At 44.7% G+C, this 21,140-nt stretch overlaps 6 protein-coding genes across 6 annotated transcripts; 3 read left to right on the top strand and 3 right to left on the bottom strand.

Moving 5' to 3' along the window:
- Positions 1-677: 677 nt before the first annotated feature.
- Positions 678-1,149, top strand: GLAREA_11954 (uncharacterized protein; the record flags this gene model as incomplete). The annotated part of the gene is made up of 2 exons (XM_008082736.1): positions 678-912; positions 968-1,149. 2 exons carry the CDS (start codon positions 678-680, stop codon positions 1,147-1,149), a joined length of 417 nt encoding a protein of 138 aa, XP_008080927.1.
- An 864-nt stretch (positions 1,150-2,013) lies between these two features.
- On the bottom strand, positions 2,014-2,838 carry GLAREA_11953 (uncharacterized protein; the record flags this gene model as incomplete). The annotated part of the gene is made up of 2 exons (XM_008082735.1): positions 2,014-2,588; positions 2,640-2,838. The coding sequence occupies 2 exons, from the start codon at positions 2,836-2,838 to the stop codon at positions 2,014-2,016; spliced, it is 774 nt and encodes a 257-aa protein (XP_008080926.1).
- A 2,273-nt stretch (positions 2,839-5,111) lies between these two features.
- On the top strand, positions 5,112-5,788 carry GLAREA_11952 (uncharacterized protein; the record flags this gene model as incomplete). The annotated part of the gene is made up of 4 exons (XM_008082734.1): positions 5,112-5,121; positions 5,184-5,269; positions 5,317-5,391; positions 5,444-5,788. 4 exons carry the CDS (start codon positions 5,112-5,114, stop codon positions 5,786-5,788), a joined length of 516 nt encoding a protein of 171 aa, XP_008080925.1.
- A 1,744-nt stretch (positions 5,789-7,532) lies between these two features.
- GLAREA_11951 (POZ) lies at positions 7,533-8,625 on the top strand (the record flags this gene model as incomplete). The annotated part of the gene is made up of 2 exons (XM_008082733.1): positions 7,533-7,645; positions 7,701-8,625. 2 exons carry the CDS (start codon positions 7,533-7,535, stop codon positions 8,623-8,625), a joined length of 1,038 nt encoding a protein of 345 aa, XP_008080924.1.
- Positions 8,626-11,103: 2,478 nt separating this feature from the next.
- GLAREA_11950 (TPR-like protein) lies at positions 11,104-13,230 on the bottom strand (the record flags this gene model as incomplete). Its single annotated transcript, XM_008082732.1, has 3 exons — positions 11,104-11,347; positions 11,393-12,554; positions 12,600-13,230. 3 exons carry the CDS (start codon positions 13,228-13,230, stop codon positions 11,104-11,106), a joined length of 2,037 nt encoding a protein of 678 aa, XP_008080923.1.
- Positions 13,231-14,568: 1,338 nt separating this feature from the next.
- Positions 14,569-21,007, bottom strand: GLAREA_11949 (TPR-like protein; the record flags this gene model as incomplete). Its single annotated transcript, XM_008082731.1, has 3 exons — positions 14,569-16,214; positions 16,263-17,758; positions 17,805-21,007. The coding sequence occupies 3 exons, from the start codon at positions 21,005-21,007 to the stop codon at positions 14,569-14,571; spliced, it is 6,345 nt and encodes a 2,114-aa protein (XP_008080922.1).
- Between the last annotated feature and the right edge of the window lie 133 nt (positions 21,008-21,140).

Here is a 21,140-nt window from a genome sequence, read left to right as displayed (position 1 = left end):
AAGATAATTGGCGAAATATGTCACATTTCTTCGATCGATTTGGCAATATATCACGTATTTTGTCTATTGTTTTCGGTAAATTTGATGTTTCTGGACTGTGTTTGAATGTTTATTATTAAAACGCTTTGCCCGCTCGATGATATATTTCAAATTGATAGAAGACTTAGGGAAGTATACCGGCTGTTTTGCGCTCTGCGACTCTGCGAGGCAGGTTTACCTTGTTTATGTCTGGTGTAATCTCGCTGAAGTGTAGCCGGCATTTCACGAATCACGTATTCAAGATGATCGTCGCGCAACGTTGCGGGGCAACAAGTGGCAGGCTGCAAGGTCTTGGTCTTTTGACCTCAAATACGAGATTTTCTTTTGCGAAACTTGGGTTGTGTTCAGTTCTGGTGTAGTACATCTTTGAAGACGAGTTGGCATCGTCATTTCGAGACTTCGAAGGTCAGACTTACGACTTCGAAGTTACGAGCGAGTGCTCCAGTGCCGGTATCCATCTGGCATGATCAACAAGCTACAAGTGTAGTTCAATCAGATGTCGATGAGATAAAAGGTGTATAAATATACAGTACTGTCCTCATTTTCCAAAGCATCAATCACTCAAGGCATCCTTGAATACATAATTACATTCATCAAACAAACGAAAACACCTTCCAAACCTGAAATCTAAAACCAAAATGCAGTTCTCCAAGTCCCTTCTCATTGCCACAACGGCTCTTCTTTCTACCGCTGTCGCAGACAGTATTTTTGCCATCACAGGCACAGGCACTCTCTCCTCCACCTCCACAGAAGTCAAACTCCAAGTCCAGAACGGAAACGTAGGAGACGCACCTAAATGCTCAGGAGGCTTGACCGGCAGAGCTGGGCTGCCATTGAGCGGAAACATCTTCTGTGCTGATGGATATAGCTTGAGTAAGTCACCTTCATCTACAAGGTCGGGATATGAGACTGATACGTTCATGAATAGGCTTCACATGGTCAGACGCTGCTCAAGGTATCGCTGCTACATATGCGACACCTACCTCACCAGCTTTCACTTATAATGTGCCCAATCTGGGGTGCGATGCTAGTGATCCTAAGACTTGCAATTTTGGGTTCACGAATATCTTTCCAAGCAAGAAGATGGCGAGACGGAGTTTCCAGGCATAGATTGGGTGCTTGATATAGAAACTTTCGGGGGTTTAGGAAAGAACGATTGGTGAACTTACGGCGCGAGTGATACTGTAGTGGAAACGATTTTCTTATGTTCTTGCTGCTATTTTAGTTTAATGTCATGTTTGTCAACTCATATGTACACATCTTATTCTGAAAGTTCCTCAACAAGTGAGAGATTGTAAATATAACGCAGAGATTTATCACTTGATCCGAGCATCTATTAATTGTAAAGTTTCCGCCTCGCGTGGACTAAATAAGTTGCAGTCATAGCACGGTATTTCTTCGATGTCGTTGACGAAATATTGTATAATTCGTGGATCAACGTGGAACAGTATTACATAATCTGTCAAGGATTTCAAATAAATGAGAGTTCTTAAGCTCTGTTCGAAAACGATACATTTAGTTCAACTTTAGTGAGCAGGCGACTGACACTTATTTTGTCCACCGCCAGACAGCCTTGGTACGTCCAGACTCCACCAGATTTCATTTGTATCTTTCCAGTCCTCTGATCTTCAGCCTCAATATCCTAACAGAAACAAAAACCAATATCAGTCTGCAGGTGGTCCTCGTCGAATCCCATGATTGTCCATTCCTAAGGAAGAAAAAGACCAGCAGTTGCTTGAGATGAGTATACAAAGGAGTCTCAATCTAACCTTTCCAATTTGCACAACAAGTGCTTTCGATACGCAGCTAATCCGATTCGCCAGCTGAAAACAACTTGAAATATAGGTCACTGCAGTTCCTGTTTCTGCTGCTGTTTTGCTACACACTACTGAATTCTCCTAGCTCAGAGCAATCAGCCTGCCGTCAAGAGTTTTCTTCTTTTCTGATTTCAAATTCTTGCCCAACCGTTTCGGATCAGCCTCTTCTCAAGTGGATTCGAGGGCGGATTCGGCTGAGTATTGTTGACTTGCCCAACCCCGACTCCCATTCCGCATACGCTTTGTGGATGGGGATGCTGAAAATACCTATCGCGCCATCTGTGTCTGTCTTCGTAACGATTTTGTTGCAGAAAAATTCGAGGAAAGCGTCCGTTTCTACTTTAGCAGCTTGCAATTCAGCGTCCCATGCTGCGGCTTCTGGGCTCGAGAATTCAGACCAGAGAACCATCACCCCAAGACCAGATGGCCCAAACTTGTTTTTGCCCCTGAGATTAACATTTTTAATTACTATATGACCGCGAAGCTGTTGTTCCAGCCTATTGAGATGCTTTCTATCAGGACCCCACAGAGCTGGGTATGCGTTCTCGGTGACACAAAAAAAGGCACCAATTGGCAGACCATTGTGCATCAGCTCTGGGGCGGGAGGATTGGCACAAGCAAGATCGAAAACCTTCGCAACTAGCTCCATTGAAAAGCCATTGTATGGTTCCAGCTTTCGGTCGTTGATAGATGGCGGGCGGCAGCCTGGTACTGGAGGACCTTCAGAACCATCTGTCAATTAGTGACCATTTGATTTACAGGAGACTTTTGTTGTCCACTTACAATAATACTCTTGAACCTTTCTATAGAGTTCATACATCCGATACTGGAATGATTCTTTACCAGCCTTAGCCATCACCAGCTTCTTGGAAGTTTCCACCTCCTGATAGAAATCATCCCATGTTAGTTCGAACGGCTTTAAGCCTGGGAAGCCATTGTTGCACAGGTTTTCGTACAAAAGTTGAAAATGGTGGCAGTCCATGTTTGTCTACAGCTGTTTCCTGTCTTTGGAACAAATGACGGTGGCGAGTGGTTTGAACCAGAAAGATATTGACTTCGAAGCACTGCTGACGGACAAGAAAATTGGTTGGAACGTTGTAGGACGGCGTAAAGGATTTTATGATCGAGACACAAAAGTGTGTGTCTGGTGATGTCGAGGTGTTTTTGCGGAAAGTAAACAATGCAACTTTTGTTGGGACTCGCTAATTTTGGTCGCTAGCATGGAAACAACCAGAAGTAAACATTGTCTGCCTACAAAGACTCATATCTGTAAATTCTCGTTCATAGCAGCTTAAGATTGGGCTTCATTTACTATTCATCTCGTTCGAGTTGTAACGAAAATTCTGATGCACACGTAATGCTTGGAAAGGACAGGCACATTTTGATACGGATGAGTTACTTCATCTCAAGTTATCCTCCTTTGTCACAACACAAACACTTCTTGCGACAGCAGCTTGTGGGGAAATGTTTATAGCAACAATAACATGGAAATTCTTGACACCATGCTTATTTAATCAACAATCTTATAAGTCATTACGAGGCGCAATGAAAGTATAACATGAAGGACACATATAACGATCTGCGAATTCAAAGAGCGCAGGTCACAGCAGACCTCCCGCGACACAGGATGAGGACCGTCAACCTCACCCGAATATAAGTGTATGACGTTACAATGAGTGCTTTACTTCTCGGAAGTTTTTGATTATGGCATCGTCTCACTAGAGTAGATTCTAGCCCAGCATCACCGAGTTTCGTATCGGTAGTGCTGAGGCGTCAAATTTCGAGACAATCATTTGCTACCACCACGACCTTGATTCAGGTCTCTCGCTGACTCTCAGGGTACTTCATAGCTTCGAGCCGCCTGAAGACTAACTGCTGGGTCGGTGTGTTCTGCATTTAATGAATGCATTACATTCTTCCGTCTATTACGGTGGGATGTATTAGATCGACCGAACTTCAGGCAAATTGCTAGCCCGACGATTCTTCATGAATCGATCAAGCTGCTATGTCTTCAAGTCGCTTGACAGGCACCAAATTTCGTACACAACATTTGAGGGACGAGACAACTCGGGGTACAACACTTTTTTTTTACCGTGAGATGATAGGTTGAAAAGTAGAGCAGAATATTATGTACGGAAACGTTATCGATTTGTCGCCAAACTTGTGGTTCTCTGGACGTGTCTGGCAAGCTACTGACGAAACAAGGGCTTGCGCCTGAGTACGGTCCGGCTTGTAGGAGTTTTCAATTTTGAACACGCTAATAATGTTGGTGTAATTGCACTTACTAACTCCTATTGGGGTTTCAATAATAGGTGCTAATCCAGCAGTGGTAGGAACGAGATACTTCAGGTTCATTTCCAATCGCAGATATTATTAGATGGACTGATTTTCTCGTCTGGTAAGAGAATTAGAACTTCATTTGGACCACGCCCACAAGTGAGTTGTACCTGATAGCCATGTATCGTAACCTCGAGTTAGAATGAGAAAGTCTTAGTTAGATCACCCTCATCTCAGACCGAAGATGGCGTCCCGCAGTAGACATCACAAGTAACAGTCACCCTAGAGACAGCGATTATTCCAACTCATACTTTGTAAGGTTTAACAAAGTCTGAAATTGTGCCCTCCACTTAAAAAATTAAACAGATTAAACAAAAATTTGGTCAAATCGATTGACAAAATGTATGTTATTACGTTAATCAAATTGGAAGGATGTCCTGCTTCACACTTCGAACTGCCACTTATATTATATGGAGCGAGAGCATCTGACTCACCACAGTAACTCCATAACCGCCAATGGCTTACATCCTTCATGAACACGGTTATTTTGAATGAAGCTGTAGAGACCCACTTCGTCGGGTATGCTTACATTATCTCGAGATGAACTACTCAAAGGTTTGCGGATATTTTCGGTATTGTATAGTGGCCTTTCGAAAGTTCTTTTGAATGCCTAGTCATACTATTTGTACGAAGTAGAGACTCGGCTACCTTTAAGAAAGCAATCGAGCGATGACCGGATATCGGGTAACACGTATTACTCTATCCCACAATGCTTGAGGTAATCTCGAATGCTTACTTGGCTTATTTACCAAACGAGTTGAAGTACCCGCTTTCAAGCTAAATTGAAAACAGGTATAAAGATGCTTTCCTTGGCACTTTTGAAGTTGCAATCTTTCAATTGATGAAACAATAATCGAATTTGCTAGAATCCAAACGAAAGCTCTCCCACGGTAAAAAGGCTACTTATCGATAGACACAATGGGTCTTGGTACGTAATCTTTCAAAGCATTGTTCAACTGAAGATCTACTAAGAGTAATCCTGAACTACAGGACACTTGCTTAAGAATTATGCGGAAGGCGAGGCCGAGCACGTTTTCGGAGAGGCAGTAGACGAAGGTGGAAAAATCGAAGGCCATGTAAGGATGCATGTCATGTATTAGTCTGTTACTAACCGAATTTAAAGATCAAAAATGCCATCAACGATGTGAAGGGATGCTGGGACGAGGGTGTTTGCCAAGAAGAGCATGAGCATGGCGAGGTTCGAGTCTTCCTTCCTTTACAAAGAGATCTACACTCATAGTGTTGATCAGGATTGCTGCCCACCATGCGGTCATACCCAGATCGACCAAAATTGCGAGGTGTGCACCGAGTATGAATCTTCCTGGACCGGTGGTGGAGGATCTACCCTTACACAACCATCTTGTGGTCACTCGGATTATGATGAAGATTGCGATACTTGCACTGAGCATGTTCAGACACATTGGGATCAGTCAGGACCAAATGCTCCAACTTGTGGCCATGAAGCTCCCGAAGAAGGATGTGACCAGTGCGATCAACTTAAGGGCCAATGCTGGGGTGGAGGCGCAGATGAATCTGCATGCGGTCACCAACAGTACGACGAAAGCTGTGAAGAGTGTAATGCGAGCTGGCAGTAGAAACCTACGAGCCACCATATAGCTACCTAGGCCATATTAGGTTGATCACGAAATAGACTTCCACTGTTCAAGAGACCCGTTTGTGAAGAGGACTTAGCAGGAGGTATCAGAAAAAATTGCCACCCATAGTTGTATTTACTATTATGCTATGAAATGGTTTAGCTTTCAAAAGCTCGTAACGATACTGTAAGTACTCTAGGTCCAAAATAACGAGAAATGAATTCTGAAATCGCATCTCCAAACAATAATATCCAAGGAGAACCTTGTCAGAGATCAACATTATAATCTCAAATGTCAATGAATCACTACCAGTCGCAAGCTTCCGAAGACGATGAGACTCACGAAGCTCATCAATCAACACTATTGCCATCTTTGGAGGCCGTCCCTAAACTCGAAAAAAATGATCAATTAATTGCATTAGAGCAAACATCACTTGAAAGTTAAGACGCCAGAGATGGAGAATAACTCCATGAAGTCTAAGCTTTGAAAGAGATCGGTAATTGAATTCTTTTCAATATAGCCTCAATTAAATAAAGCAAGGAACGAGATGGTGTAGTTTTAGCGTGGCTTTTCCATTCGAGATTCTTCGCACTGGAAGTTAATCTAGAAGAGACCTAGTAGTCAAATTACCTTCTGTCTCTGCATTTGTTGGATTGATAAGTGACGATACTTCTTCTCTCAACTGAATAGTTCAGTTTGATACACTCAGACAATTTCTATCAACTTTTCTTGGTATAAGGCTCTTCGAGAACGTATTAAATTTCCTTCTCCGGCGCCTAAAGCCAAACTACTTTAAAGACAATAATACTCAATCCCGTAGTTTATAAGACGATTAAAATTAGTTAAGTTTAATTTATTCTTCTTAGGAGGATAAATAAGTTCGTTACTACATTATAAATCACGATAGTATAGCTAAGTATAAAAGTATAGTTTTTAAATAAATAGTACTGAGGCGATATAAAAGGAAGTTTAATGTGTCCGCGTAGAGTAAGGTTAGCGGTGCTTCGACTAATTCATCACTCTTTCCAATTTAATCAAAAATTTGAAATCACTTTACAGTAGATCAAATCATACCTTAGAACTCATCATGCCGGCATGTTTTGTGCACAAGGCAACGACACTGTGGTAACTGTACGTGGCAGAACATCCAGGCCGTTCTGTGGGTTAAGGTATAGAAAAGAAGGGTTAGGGGCATTAATTACTAGCCGATCATTAAAACTTAAAAGTGTGAAGATAGTTCTTATTTATTGAAAGAAAATCACAACATATAGGATATGCCAACTCCATCGAAAACATATACGGTTCGGACTGTTACTTGTTCTACAGACCGCCCGGGACCTATGAAACGATTATCTCGATATAAATTCGTCAAGTAAATAATTCGGATACATACTAGATAATTCTGCGCCATATTGGAGATCTCAATCATATCCCTCGTTGCAGTAAAGACAGTGGTCTGTCAATCATAAAGACAGGCTGGGACCTTTTTCAATCATAGCTATCATTGGCAATTCAATGAATCAACCAGGCATTTTGTCAATTCACTTTCGTGGACGGTCGCGCTAGTAAAACTAGCCTTATATTTAATGCCACGAGCTGAAGTATTTCATGATCTTGTAAACTTGACCACCTGTTACGCTTGTTCCACCCTTCTTCATATGCTGGTTTTTCGATCTCAACCACGACCTTATCCAGTCAAATTCATCCAATCGAACTGATTGTCCCACCAGTCTGAACCGCCAATATGAGTAGTGGTCAAGATTGCGACTCGAATAAAGATTATTTTGACTGCAAGCTAAAAAATGTGAAAGAGGAGCTACGCCTTCGTCGAGAACATGGACAATATGTCCACGCGCTGTGAGTCTTTGCTTCTACATATGACTTCGATCACACCTGTTAACGGAGTATGTAGCATCTCCGCATGCTCTGACATAGCAACACTCTATGTTGGAAAAGACAAAACACAAATTCGATGCCATAAAATACTACTAGGGTTTTTTTCTAGATTCTTTGAATCAGCCCTGTACAGCAACTTCGCTGAAGCTGCTAGTGGTGAAGTTCATCTTCCAGAGGATGAGGTTCAGCCGATCCAAGACTTTGTATCGTGGTTATACAGTGGCCAATCTCCACAGGAGCTGGATGTTAACGAAGACGTGGATGACGAAGACGAATCTGATGAAAACATGTCTGACAAAGACGCATCTGACGAAGAATTATCTGACGAAAACGCATCTGACGAAGACGAATCTGACGAAGACGAGTTTGACGAAAACCGACCTGACAAAGGCGAACAAGATGTTATAACTCCGCAAGCTGCAGACGCTTTGCCTAATTACGAAGATGTAAAATTGGATGACTGCAAGTTGGAGCTCGAATTGGCATCGCGGTGGCTTCTTGGCGACAAGCTCATCTCTCCACGCTTCACTAACTATCTGATGAACTTACTGTTGAATAATTACGGTGACAACGGACGTTTATATTTTTCATGGGAGGTAGAGTTTGCCTATAATAATACAGTGGCTGGGTCGGAACTCAGACTACTCTTCAGAGATTTGATCGCAATAGATGGACCATTGCGGTATTCACGATTTCGGTGGTCTGCAGCCGACTTTGGTGAGCGTGATAGATGGGTTTTATTGTTAGCAAAAGGCGGAGACTTGATAGAGGATTGTGTCCTGGGCGGTTTTACTAATTTGGAGGAAGATATCACACTGCTCCCTTGGGCAAGAAGAAATCGCCAGAAGTATATGCAGAAGGTTGCTGATATTTCCGTGGAGGAGTGGATCAGAATAAGATGTCCCACACAAGTCGCTACTGAAGCGTCTTCATCTTCATAAAGCATCCTAATTCACGGCGAGTCCCGTCAAGAAAGAACCAATCTACAATTCTCGTCAGAGGACATCTCCACGCTGTCAACTACCATATCTTGTAGCCATTAAGATTTATTAAACCATTCTCTCAAAACAAGACAGTAAACAAGTCTTGTTAGCATTCGAGATCCATCCCTTAATTAGATGAAACCTCAATGACGAAGTCTCTTTGATATCAGAGAATTCGAAGTAAGGCTCATGGGACTTAATAACTTAGGCCCAGTTCGCTGAGAACTGAGCCAATCCTCAAGTTCCTATTCTTAGCCATGTTAGTACAAGGATCTCACTAAATCTGTTCCCATTTAGTTTATGAGTATGCCATTTCTTTAAGAGTCCTTGCAATTAACTTAGTATCGTGATTATTTCTAAAAAACTAGAAAATCAATTCTGCTATATAATCGTTTAAACCTCTCAATACTTAAGAATAGAATACTTTTAAATTATAAAACATCGTAAATTAAGGTATTCTAATAGTCTAGGATGTACTCTAGCTAAGAATAACAATATTCTTAATTATAGTAAAAACCGTCTATTCTTAAGAGTTAAAACGAGAACGAGAACTTATACTCTAGACCTTAAATCCTCAATTTCTATATAAATTAGAACTTAAACTAAGAACTATAGTTAATAATAAGGACATTATACTAAGATCTACTACCCTGTGTCTGTTCTCTACTACGCTAAGTAGTTAGCTATAAAAGCGCTAAACGGAGGCAACCTAATGAGGAATAGAACTATTAATTACCCTGTTAAATAAAGAGAACTTGAGTTTTAAGTTCTTAAACGAATTAGGCCTTAGTGGAGTCGCTCAAATGAGTATCATTTCTCAACAAGTAATCATTTTCAGTAGTTCGTGTCTCGTTGAGCTCATCATATTTTAATCATCTGGCATACTCTTCAAGGAAAAGTATTTCACTTGCCACGTTTTTAAGTAGCAATCTTTGGCATTTTAGACTACTTCTATACAAACAATGCCCCCCAATTAGGATACACTAAACGAGATATACCACGCTCCAAACGCCGAATACCGAAAGTAGTAGCATCCTCGACATTGCAGGTGCGCAGACTGTGAAAGGACTTTTGATTCTCGAGATCGACGACATTGCGGCATGTTTCGCAACTTTACGACTGAAAATTCGCGCCGACAAGACGGTGCACTTTATTAAGAGAAGTTGAATTGTTAAAAACCTTTACAGAGTTGGGCTGGACACCGAGACCGAGTGTGTGGTAGAGATGAATATGTGGTTCGCCGTTGTCTCTGCGGTCCTTGACTTCGACATTTGTGAGTTTGATAGGGTTCTAGATACATCTTAATTGAATAGAATCTCCCGAGCTGATCTTAATACTTAGTTAAATACCCTCAACCTACTTACTTAACCACCCTCCCTTTCTTTACCTTCGTACCTTACCTCCCGTTAAATCATCGCTTAATCCTCGTATAAACCCCCCACTTAACCCCACTTTTCCCCCTCCCTCATCCCACTTTTCTGTATTTATATATATATATATATATAAATCAAAAAAAGCACCATCCAATCAGGAAACCCCCCAGGCCTGCTGGCCCAATGGCAAGGCGCTTGACTACGAATCAAGAGATTGCAGGTTCGATCCCTGCGTAGGTCAATTTCTTTTTTGATCCCTCGTGTGTTTTGGAGAAAGGAAAATTGTTTTTAAAGCGTGTTTGGAGGGGGGAGGGTAATGTTGTATTGTGGGATGGAGCGGGTTGATTTTCTTTTTTAGCGAGAGTGGAGTTCGGAGGCGGAGAGATGCTTGAAAATACTAACTTTTGGTGCGTGAGGCTGGATGGTAGGCGAAGAAAGGGACGAGGTATGAGTAGGTGTAGAGATTGTGGTCTCCATGATACTTGTATTTGTGTTGTATTGCGTCGTTTTGGACAAAAAGGTCTTGAATGGCAGTGATATGTCCATTGTCACATCAAACATTATTGTATCTTACCAGATGGACCAAGCAGACACTTCTCAAACTTAATCTCACCACAACTCATCAAACAAGTTTTTATATTCCCAAATCTACCAACTATACCCCCATCCCAACTAGATGCCTACAACACAGTAGCAGCAACATCACATTAAGATTTTTCAATCATGACAAGTTAAAAAACGCCATGCTAATGAAGGTAATTAAAAGTCTTCAACCATCATGACATTCTAAAGATTTAACCCCATCCATCCATCCATTTCCATCTAAAACAAAACCTACTACCTAGGTAGCTAACTATCAAAAAAGCGTCTTTTTACAAACCCCCACGACCCGAATGCAGATGCAGACTCCAGCGATGAGAACCGCCAGGATGACGAGGACGTCCAGAGGGAGAAACACGGCCGCGAGCAGGAATCCCATGCCCAACTTGCGGTACTGAGCGAGGGTGGTATTGGAGATGGAGGGGACGGGGCCAGGGGGGGAGTTGGGCTGGGATTCGGGTTCTCATTGAAAGGAGAATCCGCCGGGGAAGCCTTGAGGAGCGCCTCTTCGACCTCCACCAGGCATGCCACCACCACCGAAACTGTGGAAACCGCCGCCACCGCCGCGACCTCCTCCGCCCATTTGAGAACCGAACATTTGCATGAGGATTTCGGGGTCGATGTTCATGCCACCTCCACCGTGCATACCTCCAAATCCTTCCATAGGATCCATTAAATCGTCACCATTATCATAACGAGCACGTTTCCTATACCAATTAGCAATGCTCAATAGGAAAAGCGAAACAACTTACTCAGAATCACTCAGCGTCTCATAAGCCTCACCAATATCTTGAAACCTCTCTGCAGCCTTTGGATCATCTGGGTTCTTATCGGGATGATGAATGATCGCTGCCTTTCGGTACGCCTTCTTGATCTGATTCTCATCCGCGTCTTTTTCCACACCAAGAATCTTGTAGTAATCCTTTCTCTTGCTCTTCTTCAACTCCAATTCGGCTTTTCGCACCTCCTTGGCAATTCCGGCATCTTGTGGGTCTGCCTCCTGGATCTCCTTCAAATCGCGAACTGCAGCTTCCCAATCACCATTGAGACCTAAAGCATTGGCTTTCGTCTTCTTGGCTTTGGTGTATGATGGCTCAAGCTGAAGTGCACGCTCACAATCAGAAATTGCACCTTGATAATCCTTCAGTTGGACTCTGCACAGAGCTCGGTTTTGAAGCAGTTTTGAGTTTGTCCCCTTGTTCAGCGGATCGACCTCAAGAGCCTCGGTGTACTGGTCAATAGCCGCCTGCCATCGACCGGCCTTATACTCAGTATTTCCTTGGGCCTTCATCTTGTCTAATTTTTGGACCATCTTCAAATATTTAACAGCCTCTCGGTAATCTGGATCACAGTTGATAGCTTGCCGGAAATGCTGCAGGGCTTTGTCGTTATCACCTTGAGCATAGAGTGCTCTACCTCTCAGTACCAACGCTTCTGGGTCTGCATTGTTGTTTCGTAATAATGACATGGCAACATTTTGTGCATCACCAAGCGCATTGACATTTCCCATCTTCAGGTATGCTTCTCCCCTCATTAATTGCCACTTGCGAGGCTTTGGAGCACTGTAGCCCAGTAATTTTTCGGCCTGATCAAGAGCGTGTAATGCCATAGACCCGGTAGTACCATTCTTCAAGGCGTCCTCTGCAACATTGATGTGCTGCAGCATAGCTTTTGCTGGCGCAATATCTTTTGTCGAAGGTGCTGGCTGAATGCGATCAAATGTATTGATAGCATCTTGTGGTCTGCCTAAACTTGTGTATATACGAGCTAATCGAAGGAGTACTTTTGGGTTTTGAGGATCGAGTTCGTCTGCGCGATTGCAATCTTCGAGGGCCAAAACGTACTGTCCGTTTGCCATATAAGCCGCCGCACGGTTGTTGAGATATGTTGGCTCCGAAGGTTGTGCTTCAACAGCTGGAATATGTCAGTTGGGTTTGCTTAACGTGCAATGTGAACTACCTTTTGTATACTCCTCAATCGCCTTCTTGTAATCCTTTGCCTTGTAGAACTTGTTACCTGCAGCTTTAAATGCCTCTGCTTCTTCTGGCGTGGGAGCCGCAACCGGAGCGGGACTTGTTGGGTTCGATTTGTGAGGTGGAGGAGTTGGCCCTTCTCCATTGCCTGCACCTACGCCAGCTCCATTTGCGCCATTCGCTTTTGGAGAGTCGGTTTGCGTCTTGGGTTGAGGTGGGGGTGACACTGGAGCGGCCTGTGGCTCGCTGTCGATATCCATGCGGTCCGGGTCTGACATGGCGCTGAGGGCAGAGAACCTGCGCAACTGGTCTACAGGCAGGTTCAGAGGATGTGTTGTGCTGGGATCGAATGGGTGGCGTGGAGAATTGGACTTTGACGGGAAACTTCGACTGTTTCTTGGGGACCCCGGTTCTGCCTTTCTCTGACTCTGGCCCTGGGTGTCACCGTCTCCTCTGTCCTTCCCTGATCGCGAGGATGACGAAGTTTTCTTCAGCGGCGACCGAGAGCGGTGCGGATGTGTGGTGGTGTTCTCCTTGGTGGAAGGCGATTGTGGTGCCTCGTCGTCGCTGGGTGGTGATTTTTTAGATTTTTTTGGAGATTTGGAGAAGAAGTTCATTGAGATGACGGAACAAGACAAGGCTTGGGACGGCGGCGGTCGGGAGGGTCAGGCTGGCGTTGAACAGCCGCAGGAAGAGGTAGGTAGACACTCTAGTGAATCACGCCTGTACCGAGTAGTGCAGTGTAGTGTGGTTTCGAGGAAAAAGTCCGTCTTCTGCTTCTAACAAGTTCTGTCTGCTGGGTTCCCGCTGCGAGAAGGAGGTAGGAATGTGCTGTGGTTGGCTGCGAGCGAGACGCCGTCCGATCCATGCACCAGCGATTCTGAGATGTCGCTTGGGGGGGGGGGGGTCAGCCGCTGGAAGTGAGCAGCAGTATTAGGATGAGTCGAGACAAGATCTATTGTAGAGGAGGATGGTCTTCGCGATGAGAAGAAGCAATTGCAAAGGAGGCAGAAAACAATCTTGCGGGAGCCTTGTGAGCGTCAGACTGCCAGTGCAGTGTCTTTGCGCGTCGTCTAGAGATGGTTCGTTTGCGGAGCTGATTTGCTCTCCGTGTGAGGCCCAGATGGACGATTTTCCGCCGAATTTCTAGAAGCTTCCACACAAATAACAAATAATTATTCGGAAACGTAGTATACAGTGGGGGGAGATCGACGTAAAAATCTTAATTGAAACAAAATGCAATTTGTACAAGTGAAAAGTGAGGAAGAAGGGAGAAGGAAGAAGAAATCGTGGTGAGGGAAGACTCTTGGGTTGACGATTAAACGCAGACACTCGGATGCAATTGATCATCTATTGTCAACATCTCATTGCCCAGCAACCAGCCATCACGATAAAATCAAAAAGCCTATCGTGCACCCATGTTGACCGTTTCAACGCCAATCACCAGAAAACCGATGAGGAGCGTCAGTCTCGTTGATCCAATCCAATCCAGGAGTCGTGCATATTTCCAGTCGAATGGCTGGGAGCAGAAATTCATTGGCGGTTGCCCACATGCGAGTATCAGGGCCAAGTCCTCGCACAAGAGTACACTCGAGACCAGTATAGAGGGACACAAAAACCTCTTACCTACGTTCAGCTGCAGTTATATTCTTTTACAACTACCTGGTGAGTGGTGAGAATGTAGTATTGCCTGTCATCGTCAGAAACGTCACATATCTCACAAACATGGGCATTTCCCGCGCGGAGAATTTGCTGCTCCGGGAATAGTATCACAATACCTGGTTCCGGGACACCAGCCGGGCGGTACTTGGAAGCATGAGATAGCAGTTTGCACTCAATTGAAAATGAATTTTCCTGGTCCCGTTTTCCAAATCGGACCAGGTCCCTGACTCCAGCAATGCAACATATACAACATGAACCACCAACTCCTTTAACCTCCTCCGTACTGAACTCCTTCATTTTAGGTATACCGGGACTCCATATACACAAACAGCCGCGGCATTCAAGTACCGCAAATTACAAGCCTCTCTCCCCTTGGCAACGGCCTCTACGAGCGATACCTTTTCCGTGCTCGGGTGCTGCGCTTTCTTCTTGCCTTTCCCCCTCTTTTCAATGCTGCACTCAGCTTGGAACAGACCCCATGATTCGAAGGTTGATTTTGCAAATCGATCGATATCTTTGTCGGTAACATCCCACAGAGTCGCTACTAGAGCAGGACAACCGGCGTGCATATAATTGATTGCTGGCCCATATGCCTCAAACTCAGCAGCATCAACCAAGGTACCACTACTGCACCCCATGAGAAATGTGACCGAACATTTCTCAAGCCTTCGAATCTCCCGAGCTCGGATGTATTGTGCTCCACTGCCGTGACCAAAATAAAGGAACAAGTCTTTTGAGACCAGGTTCTCTTTGATCTCTTCTTCCTTTGGCTCGCGCTTGACGATACCATCCCAGTTATCCAAATCCTGTAGACTTTTTTCAAATGTAGCTTGGGTGTTTTTGAGATCTCCGGCTGGATTGAGGATGTATGATCCGTTTTGTCGATCAACATAGTGACCATCAGGACAGCCATCTGAAGCTTGCCCCCGTTGAAGAAGTATTCGGTCCCGCAAGCAGCCGAGTGAGGGTAGCCGAGATACAGCTTGACCGTTCAGGCACGGAAGTGACTCCCAGGGGAAAGCATGAAGTGCTTTGTCCAAAATTAAAATAGTGTGTTTTCCAATATCAACATGGCCGGAGCCATGCAAGGAATCGTGATAGCATCTTAGTGCGTCGTGAGTTTCTATCGTGATCGAGTCGAAATCGATTTCTGCGTAAGCGTTGAGCTCGCCGTGGAACTGCAGAATATCAACGACGAAGTAGAGCAAGTCTGTGAGCGGTTCTGAAAAATCGCAATCTTCGTCTGACGCGTCGCCCAGACCGATAAATAGTTCAAGGATTCGAGAGTCCAGGGCTACTTTTGGTGCTGGTGTACCACGCTTTCCTGTCTTTTGGCGTGAAGGAAGGTGCTTGTCCAAGATGTTTTGGAATGATTTCTGGAACCTTGCAAGTAAATCTGGATGTCTCGATTGCTGCGAGAAAATGCCGGTAAAACCACCAAGCCAAACCTTCTCAATGTTCTCTAGGAGCTCCTTCATACGAGAATCCAACTCGTCACGTTCTTCCCACCATTGAATTCTGGCCTCTTTACTACTCATATCACGCGCACTATGTGCGCTCTCATTTGCCAGGTCGATAATCTCTTGTAATTCGCACCGTCCCTGTTCAAATCCAAAAACATCTTCATCTGCGTCCATTGAGTTGTGTCGGCCTAGCGGTAGGCGGAGGACAAATGGTGATTGACCAGCTTGGAGTCGTGTGATTACAAGCTCATTATGACTGTCACTCAAAGCGATGGATATAGCTGTCCAAGCTTGGGGAATAATGTCAATATAGTCTTTTTGAAACCTTGAAAAATCCTGAGGTGCAGCTAAGCTAACCCTCCTCGACTCTCCTGGTGTTGCTGTGGGCCAAATTAACTCATCCATCTTTGTGTTCGATGATGGATCTGCGAGTATAGCTTTACGCTCGCGGCGAATCGAAGTTGTTCGCGCAGTTTCTGAAAACAATTAGACCAAAGATTGTCCAGTAGAACACCGAAACTTACCAATAGTACAGCTTGCAAACCCGGGGCTCAGCATCGAGAGACCTTTCGTGTGCCCTGAAGCCGACAACAAAATCGACACAGTATTCAGCATAGCTGAAATTGTATGAATCATCACCAAAGGAGCTGCAGTGACCGCGATAGAGTGCGCTTCGAGTAAATATTCTTGTGCCTGACGGAGCTTTTCAAAACAATCATCAGAAGAAGGTCTGACACGAGCCAGACCGCGACCACTTTTTGCAGCTGTCCCCCTTTTCGGGGGTGTTGTCTTGGTGGTAGCAACCTGATCACCTGAAACATCCGCCTTTGAATTGTTAGACACGGATGGAAATGATATTGTAGAGTCCTGTAAGATGGAATAAACGGGATCAGCAATCATAAACTCTAGACTCTGGGAAAGCAGTTGCTTCGCCATCGCTAATTTTTGATCTACAGCCTCAGTCTGGGTCAGAACGGAACCTGCTGCTCGGTCTAACAATGTCTGCACTTCTCCAAAACGCTTCATAGAATTCAGTACTTGTGATTTTGAACGTAGGATGACGGCTTGGAAGGACACGATATGTGTACACTCCTCTACAATTGACGCGGGCGCATCTGATATCGGGGTCTTCGTCCGAGGGAGTGGCTTTTTTGTTTTCGGGGGAACTTTTGCGCGTGAAACTGGCTTACGTTTGGTGGTTGGCTTAGATTTGGAGATGCTGACCATGGCCATCGAAGCCTCGATTGCTTGGGCCGAATGATCAGTAACACCTTGCTCGTCTGATTTGCTGTGAAGAATCGTGTCTAAAATACTTTCTGCGAGTTCATACGAAGAAAGTTCAGACGTTTGGTCTCCTAGAATTCCATGCATCCTCCCTGTATAATATGCTAAGGTTGCAGCGTTCCGATTGCCTTGAACTGCGGATGAAAATTTCTTTGACTCCATTAACAATTCGGAGCCCCTTTCTAGCGAACCTGCCTTCATCATTGCAACGCCGATAATTGCTGCGGCCATGGCTTGATGAGAATCAGAGTTCATGTCCTTAGCAAGCTTGTAGCCTTGCTCCGCGTAATAGATGGTCTCTTGGAACATCCCATGATAGGCGTAAACGCCCGAAAGGTGCTCAAGTCCACGGAAGAGTGGGTCTATAAATACCCAGAGACATGACTGAATGTTTGATGAGGGCAATTCGAGTTCTTCGGATGTGGAAGCTGTAGAGATACTTAAGTTTGATACTCCGTCAGCTAAAGCACCTAAACCTGAGTCCGAAGAGGGGAAGTTCTGAGAAGACTTCTTCCGCCGCCGCTGTTCTTCTACTCTGGCCCAGGCGCGACGTAGCAGCCTCACCGATTTCTTTGCCTGAGCAAGGGCGATATGAGCAGCGCCACGAGAAAGAGCGATTTTGGACTGCACTAGATACGCCTCTGACAGTAGTTGTGTTGGTTTGGACTTTCCTCGCTGGCTTGGAACAGCATCATCGGTTATATAGAATTCTTTGGCCCGGCGAAGATATTCCTCACTGCAATTAATTAGTGACGAGCATGCCAGTTTTTGAGTAGACCAACCTTTTATCAAAGTTGCCAATCGTTTGTAAATAATCAGAGTAATTGACATGCAATTTGAGCATAATCTTCGTAGAAATGCCACTTTGGTCGCACTTTCTATGTGCTTTATCAAGTGCAAAGCCAGCTTTACCTGAGTAACCAAGTTGAAGCCACTGAGCGCCCAGGTCAATCAAATTAGATACCGCATCGTCAGCACTTGAAGATGTAGTTTCAATTTTTGAATGTAGGTCAGACACAAGGCTTAGAATTGTTACCCTAAATTCGTCATGCCCTCTGACTTGACAGTAAATGCTCATATTTTTCAGCTGGTCCAACAAACCGTGAACATCATCGACTCGTTGTCGTAATGCTTCAGCACTTTGGCACTCTTTCTGAATAGAGGACCACGTAGCCACATATCGCTTCAGTAGTGTCACGTTTGGTTGTTGCTGCTGCAATTCTAGAACTGAGAGCGCTAAAGTTTGCAAATGTTGCCAATATGGTTGTAATCCTTGATCTTTGCTTTGTTCAATTTTAACAGTCTCAGCAATAGCATACTGGAGCTCATCGCTAATGCTTTTGGAAATTTTCTCTTGAAGTTCGGTGTCGAGGCTTAACAGTTCTACAAGCACACGAAGTCGACGAACTGGAAACTGCTCCGTTACATATAAAGCAAGTAGTGATTTAAAAACCATCGACTGGAACCTTGATACGACCGACAAATCTTTAGTTTGAGTGCGCAAATGCACCAGTTGATACTCGAGAAGTGCACCTTGCTCTTCTGCGGATAGAGATTCATCTAAATTCACTTCATTGGTTGTTTGTCGAAGATATTTCAACTGAACTTTCAGCAGGGTGTGAACTGTTCGCCCCAACAACGTTGTCTGCTCGTCTGTTTCCCAGGCTGGACATACAGGAATAGTCTTCATCGCCGAAGCTATATTTGAGAGGACACCGTCAGCCATCTGCACATCTTGCATCTTCTTGACAACATCGAATAGCTCCTCGAATTTTCCAGCTGTTTTGTAGATATCAGCCATCCTCTCCAATTTCATGGAGTAGAGAGCTGCCCTTTTCTCAACAGGCGATCTCGCTTGGACACAGTCTACAGATCTTCGGAGAATATTTAGTTGCTGCGCTTCTTTTTGCCCGTCTGGCTTTCGACGCTCATTAAGGAAATGTGTGTAGTACAGGTTGGAAATTTTGACGTAATAAGAATGAGGTGCAACAGATTCTGCCTTGGATAAGATGTTGTCTGGATCAAGCCTATCGAGCAATGATAAACACTCCTGAAGTCTAGAGTCTAAAATGTCCCAGCTTAGTCGATTGCCACCCAAAAGAGTTTTGGCGAGAAAAAGAGTCGAATCAATTGTGTGATATGCTGACTTTGCAATGTATAATCGCTTTTGCTCGTAAATTATGGTTTCCTTAGTTTGGGACTCTGCAGTAATAGGTTTTCCGAGATATCTTAGGCATATTCTGGGGCACAGAAAGATGAGCGCTTCGCACATGTTTTGCATACGTTCTTCAAGCCTGTCCTCCGGTCTACACGTTGGAGTAGACCGCGAAAGCACAGCTAACGCGGATCTTCTAGCCGCAGAGATTTCGGTCATAAGGTCATCGATATCGGCAGAAGTCCCTGTGTAGGACGCATTTAGAAGCTCTAGAAGCTCACTCAACACTTTCTCATCCTCAGGATTTCTGGCGGGGCGCTTTAACACGAGTGCGACCACTCGAGTAGCAATGGTTACTTTTCTGGCCTGGGTGATTTTTCCCGTGTACTCTTTGAGCTTCCTAGTCCATAAGAGTGCCTCTTCGACATCACCTGCTTCTTGGGATAACGAACTCAGCAACCTATGTATTTCGAAAACCGCTGAATGTGTCGCTTGTTCTTCGAAGCTAGTCTGTCGTGACCAAATTTGGCACAGGCTGCGAAAGGATTCGGCGGCCGAGCGAGCTGCTCCTAGAGCACCATTCTCACTTCGTCGCGCAAAAGTGGAAAGACATCGATGGAACGGTTGGATCAGATTTTTTGAATAATCGGCTGCATGTTTGGCAATCTTCCACCATTGTAGTCGGTTGTGGAGAGCAATTGTTTGCAACTGAAAGGCAACATCGGGAGGTACGCTGATTCTTGTTTCGAGCGCTAAATCGTCGTCCGAGGAAGCTACACTAGGACAAAGTGACAGTAACGTGTCCGAAAGAGCTTGCAACTGTCGCACGGCCTTGTCTCTGCTTTTAGGATCCTCAGCTATTAGTAGTAGAAGGCGAGTCGGTGAAGACTGATGATGAGGATTCAAGACTTCCAGCGTGTCGCGAATATTCTGTTTCCTCGTCGAGGCCAGTAATCGTACAATATGTAATTGGGTGGAGATGACCAAATTCAAAGTCTGTCTATCAACAGACACAATATCCCCGAAGTTCAGTAGTTCCGCCAATTCCTGTATTGGCGCACCGGTCGTTTTCGGCCCTGACTCTTTGCTCGCATCTGCTGGAACCAGTCGTCGCTTCAAAATGCGGATTTCCTTGAGAGCCAAATCATCCAAACCTAGAGCTATTAGTTTCCCGATCAGAGCAGAAGTGCCATTTTCAAGCTGAAGATGTAGGAAATCCACTCCTGGGATACCAGCTGCTTGCAAAGATCTGAGACATGCGAACGCAACGCGAGCGCATTCAGCTGTGGAACGATGACTGGCAATTTTGATAGAAGCCGTTGAAGATGATCGACTCGAGCGATTCGATAGACCGGGGGAACTGGCGACTCGGTTTAGCGACCGTGGTTGTAAAGGCGATTGGGGCATGGAGATTGATCGTCTTAGGGTTTTGCGCTGTGTGCCTTCCTTTGAGCATGGCTGTCGACGCACTGCCGTCTGCAAAGGTGCTTTGATCGCATCGTTCAAGACCTTGAGGGTAGCGTTTATAACCTCAGTCGCGAGTATTGAACGTTCTTTCGGCGTCAATCCTGTCTCTGCGCCATGGTCTAATGTATCCTCTTTAACCGACACCGTTCTTTTGTTCTTTAATTTCGTATTTGTCGCCAGAGCAGCCTTGCTTGAAGGCTTCGAAGGCGCGACCGTTCTCTTAACCTTCGAGGCAACAGGGCGCGTGTTTTCGCTCTTCGGCTTTGGTAGCAGGTAGTCGCCGAGAGTTGTCACAGTGGTTGTTGTACAATCCGAACCAACTGAAGCGCATATCGATTCGGCGATGGCTTTGATAGGCGCCATGATGATATTGGTCTCTGAGGCAGATACTACTGGTATGTCAAGAATTATACATTATACAAAACGTTGCTGGCAATCCAAACGAGCAATAATTGTACATGCAAAATACGGTTGATGTACATTACAAGCTGCATGT

This window comes from Glarea lozoyensis, assembly GCF_000409485.1.
Source record: "Glarea lozoyensis ATCC 20868 chromosome Unknown GLAREA17, whole genome shotgun sequence".
Lineage (NCBI taxonomy): Eukaryota > Fungi > Ascomycota > Leotiomycetes > Helotiales > Helotiaceae > Glarea > Glarea lozoyensis.
This window is presented reverse-complemented; position numbering and strand designations above follow the sequence as displayed.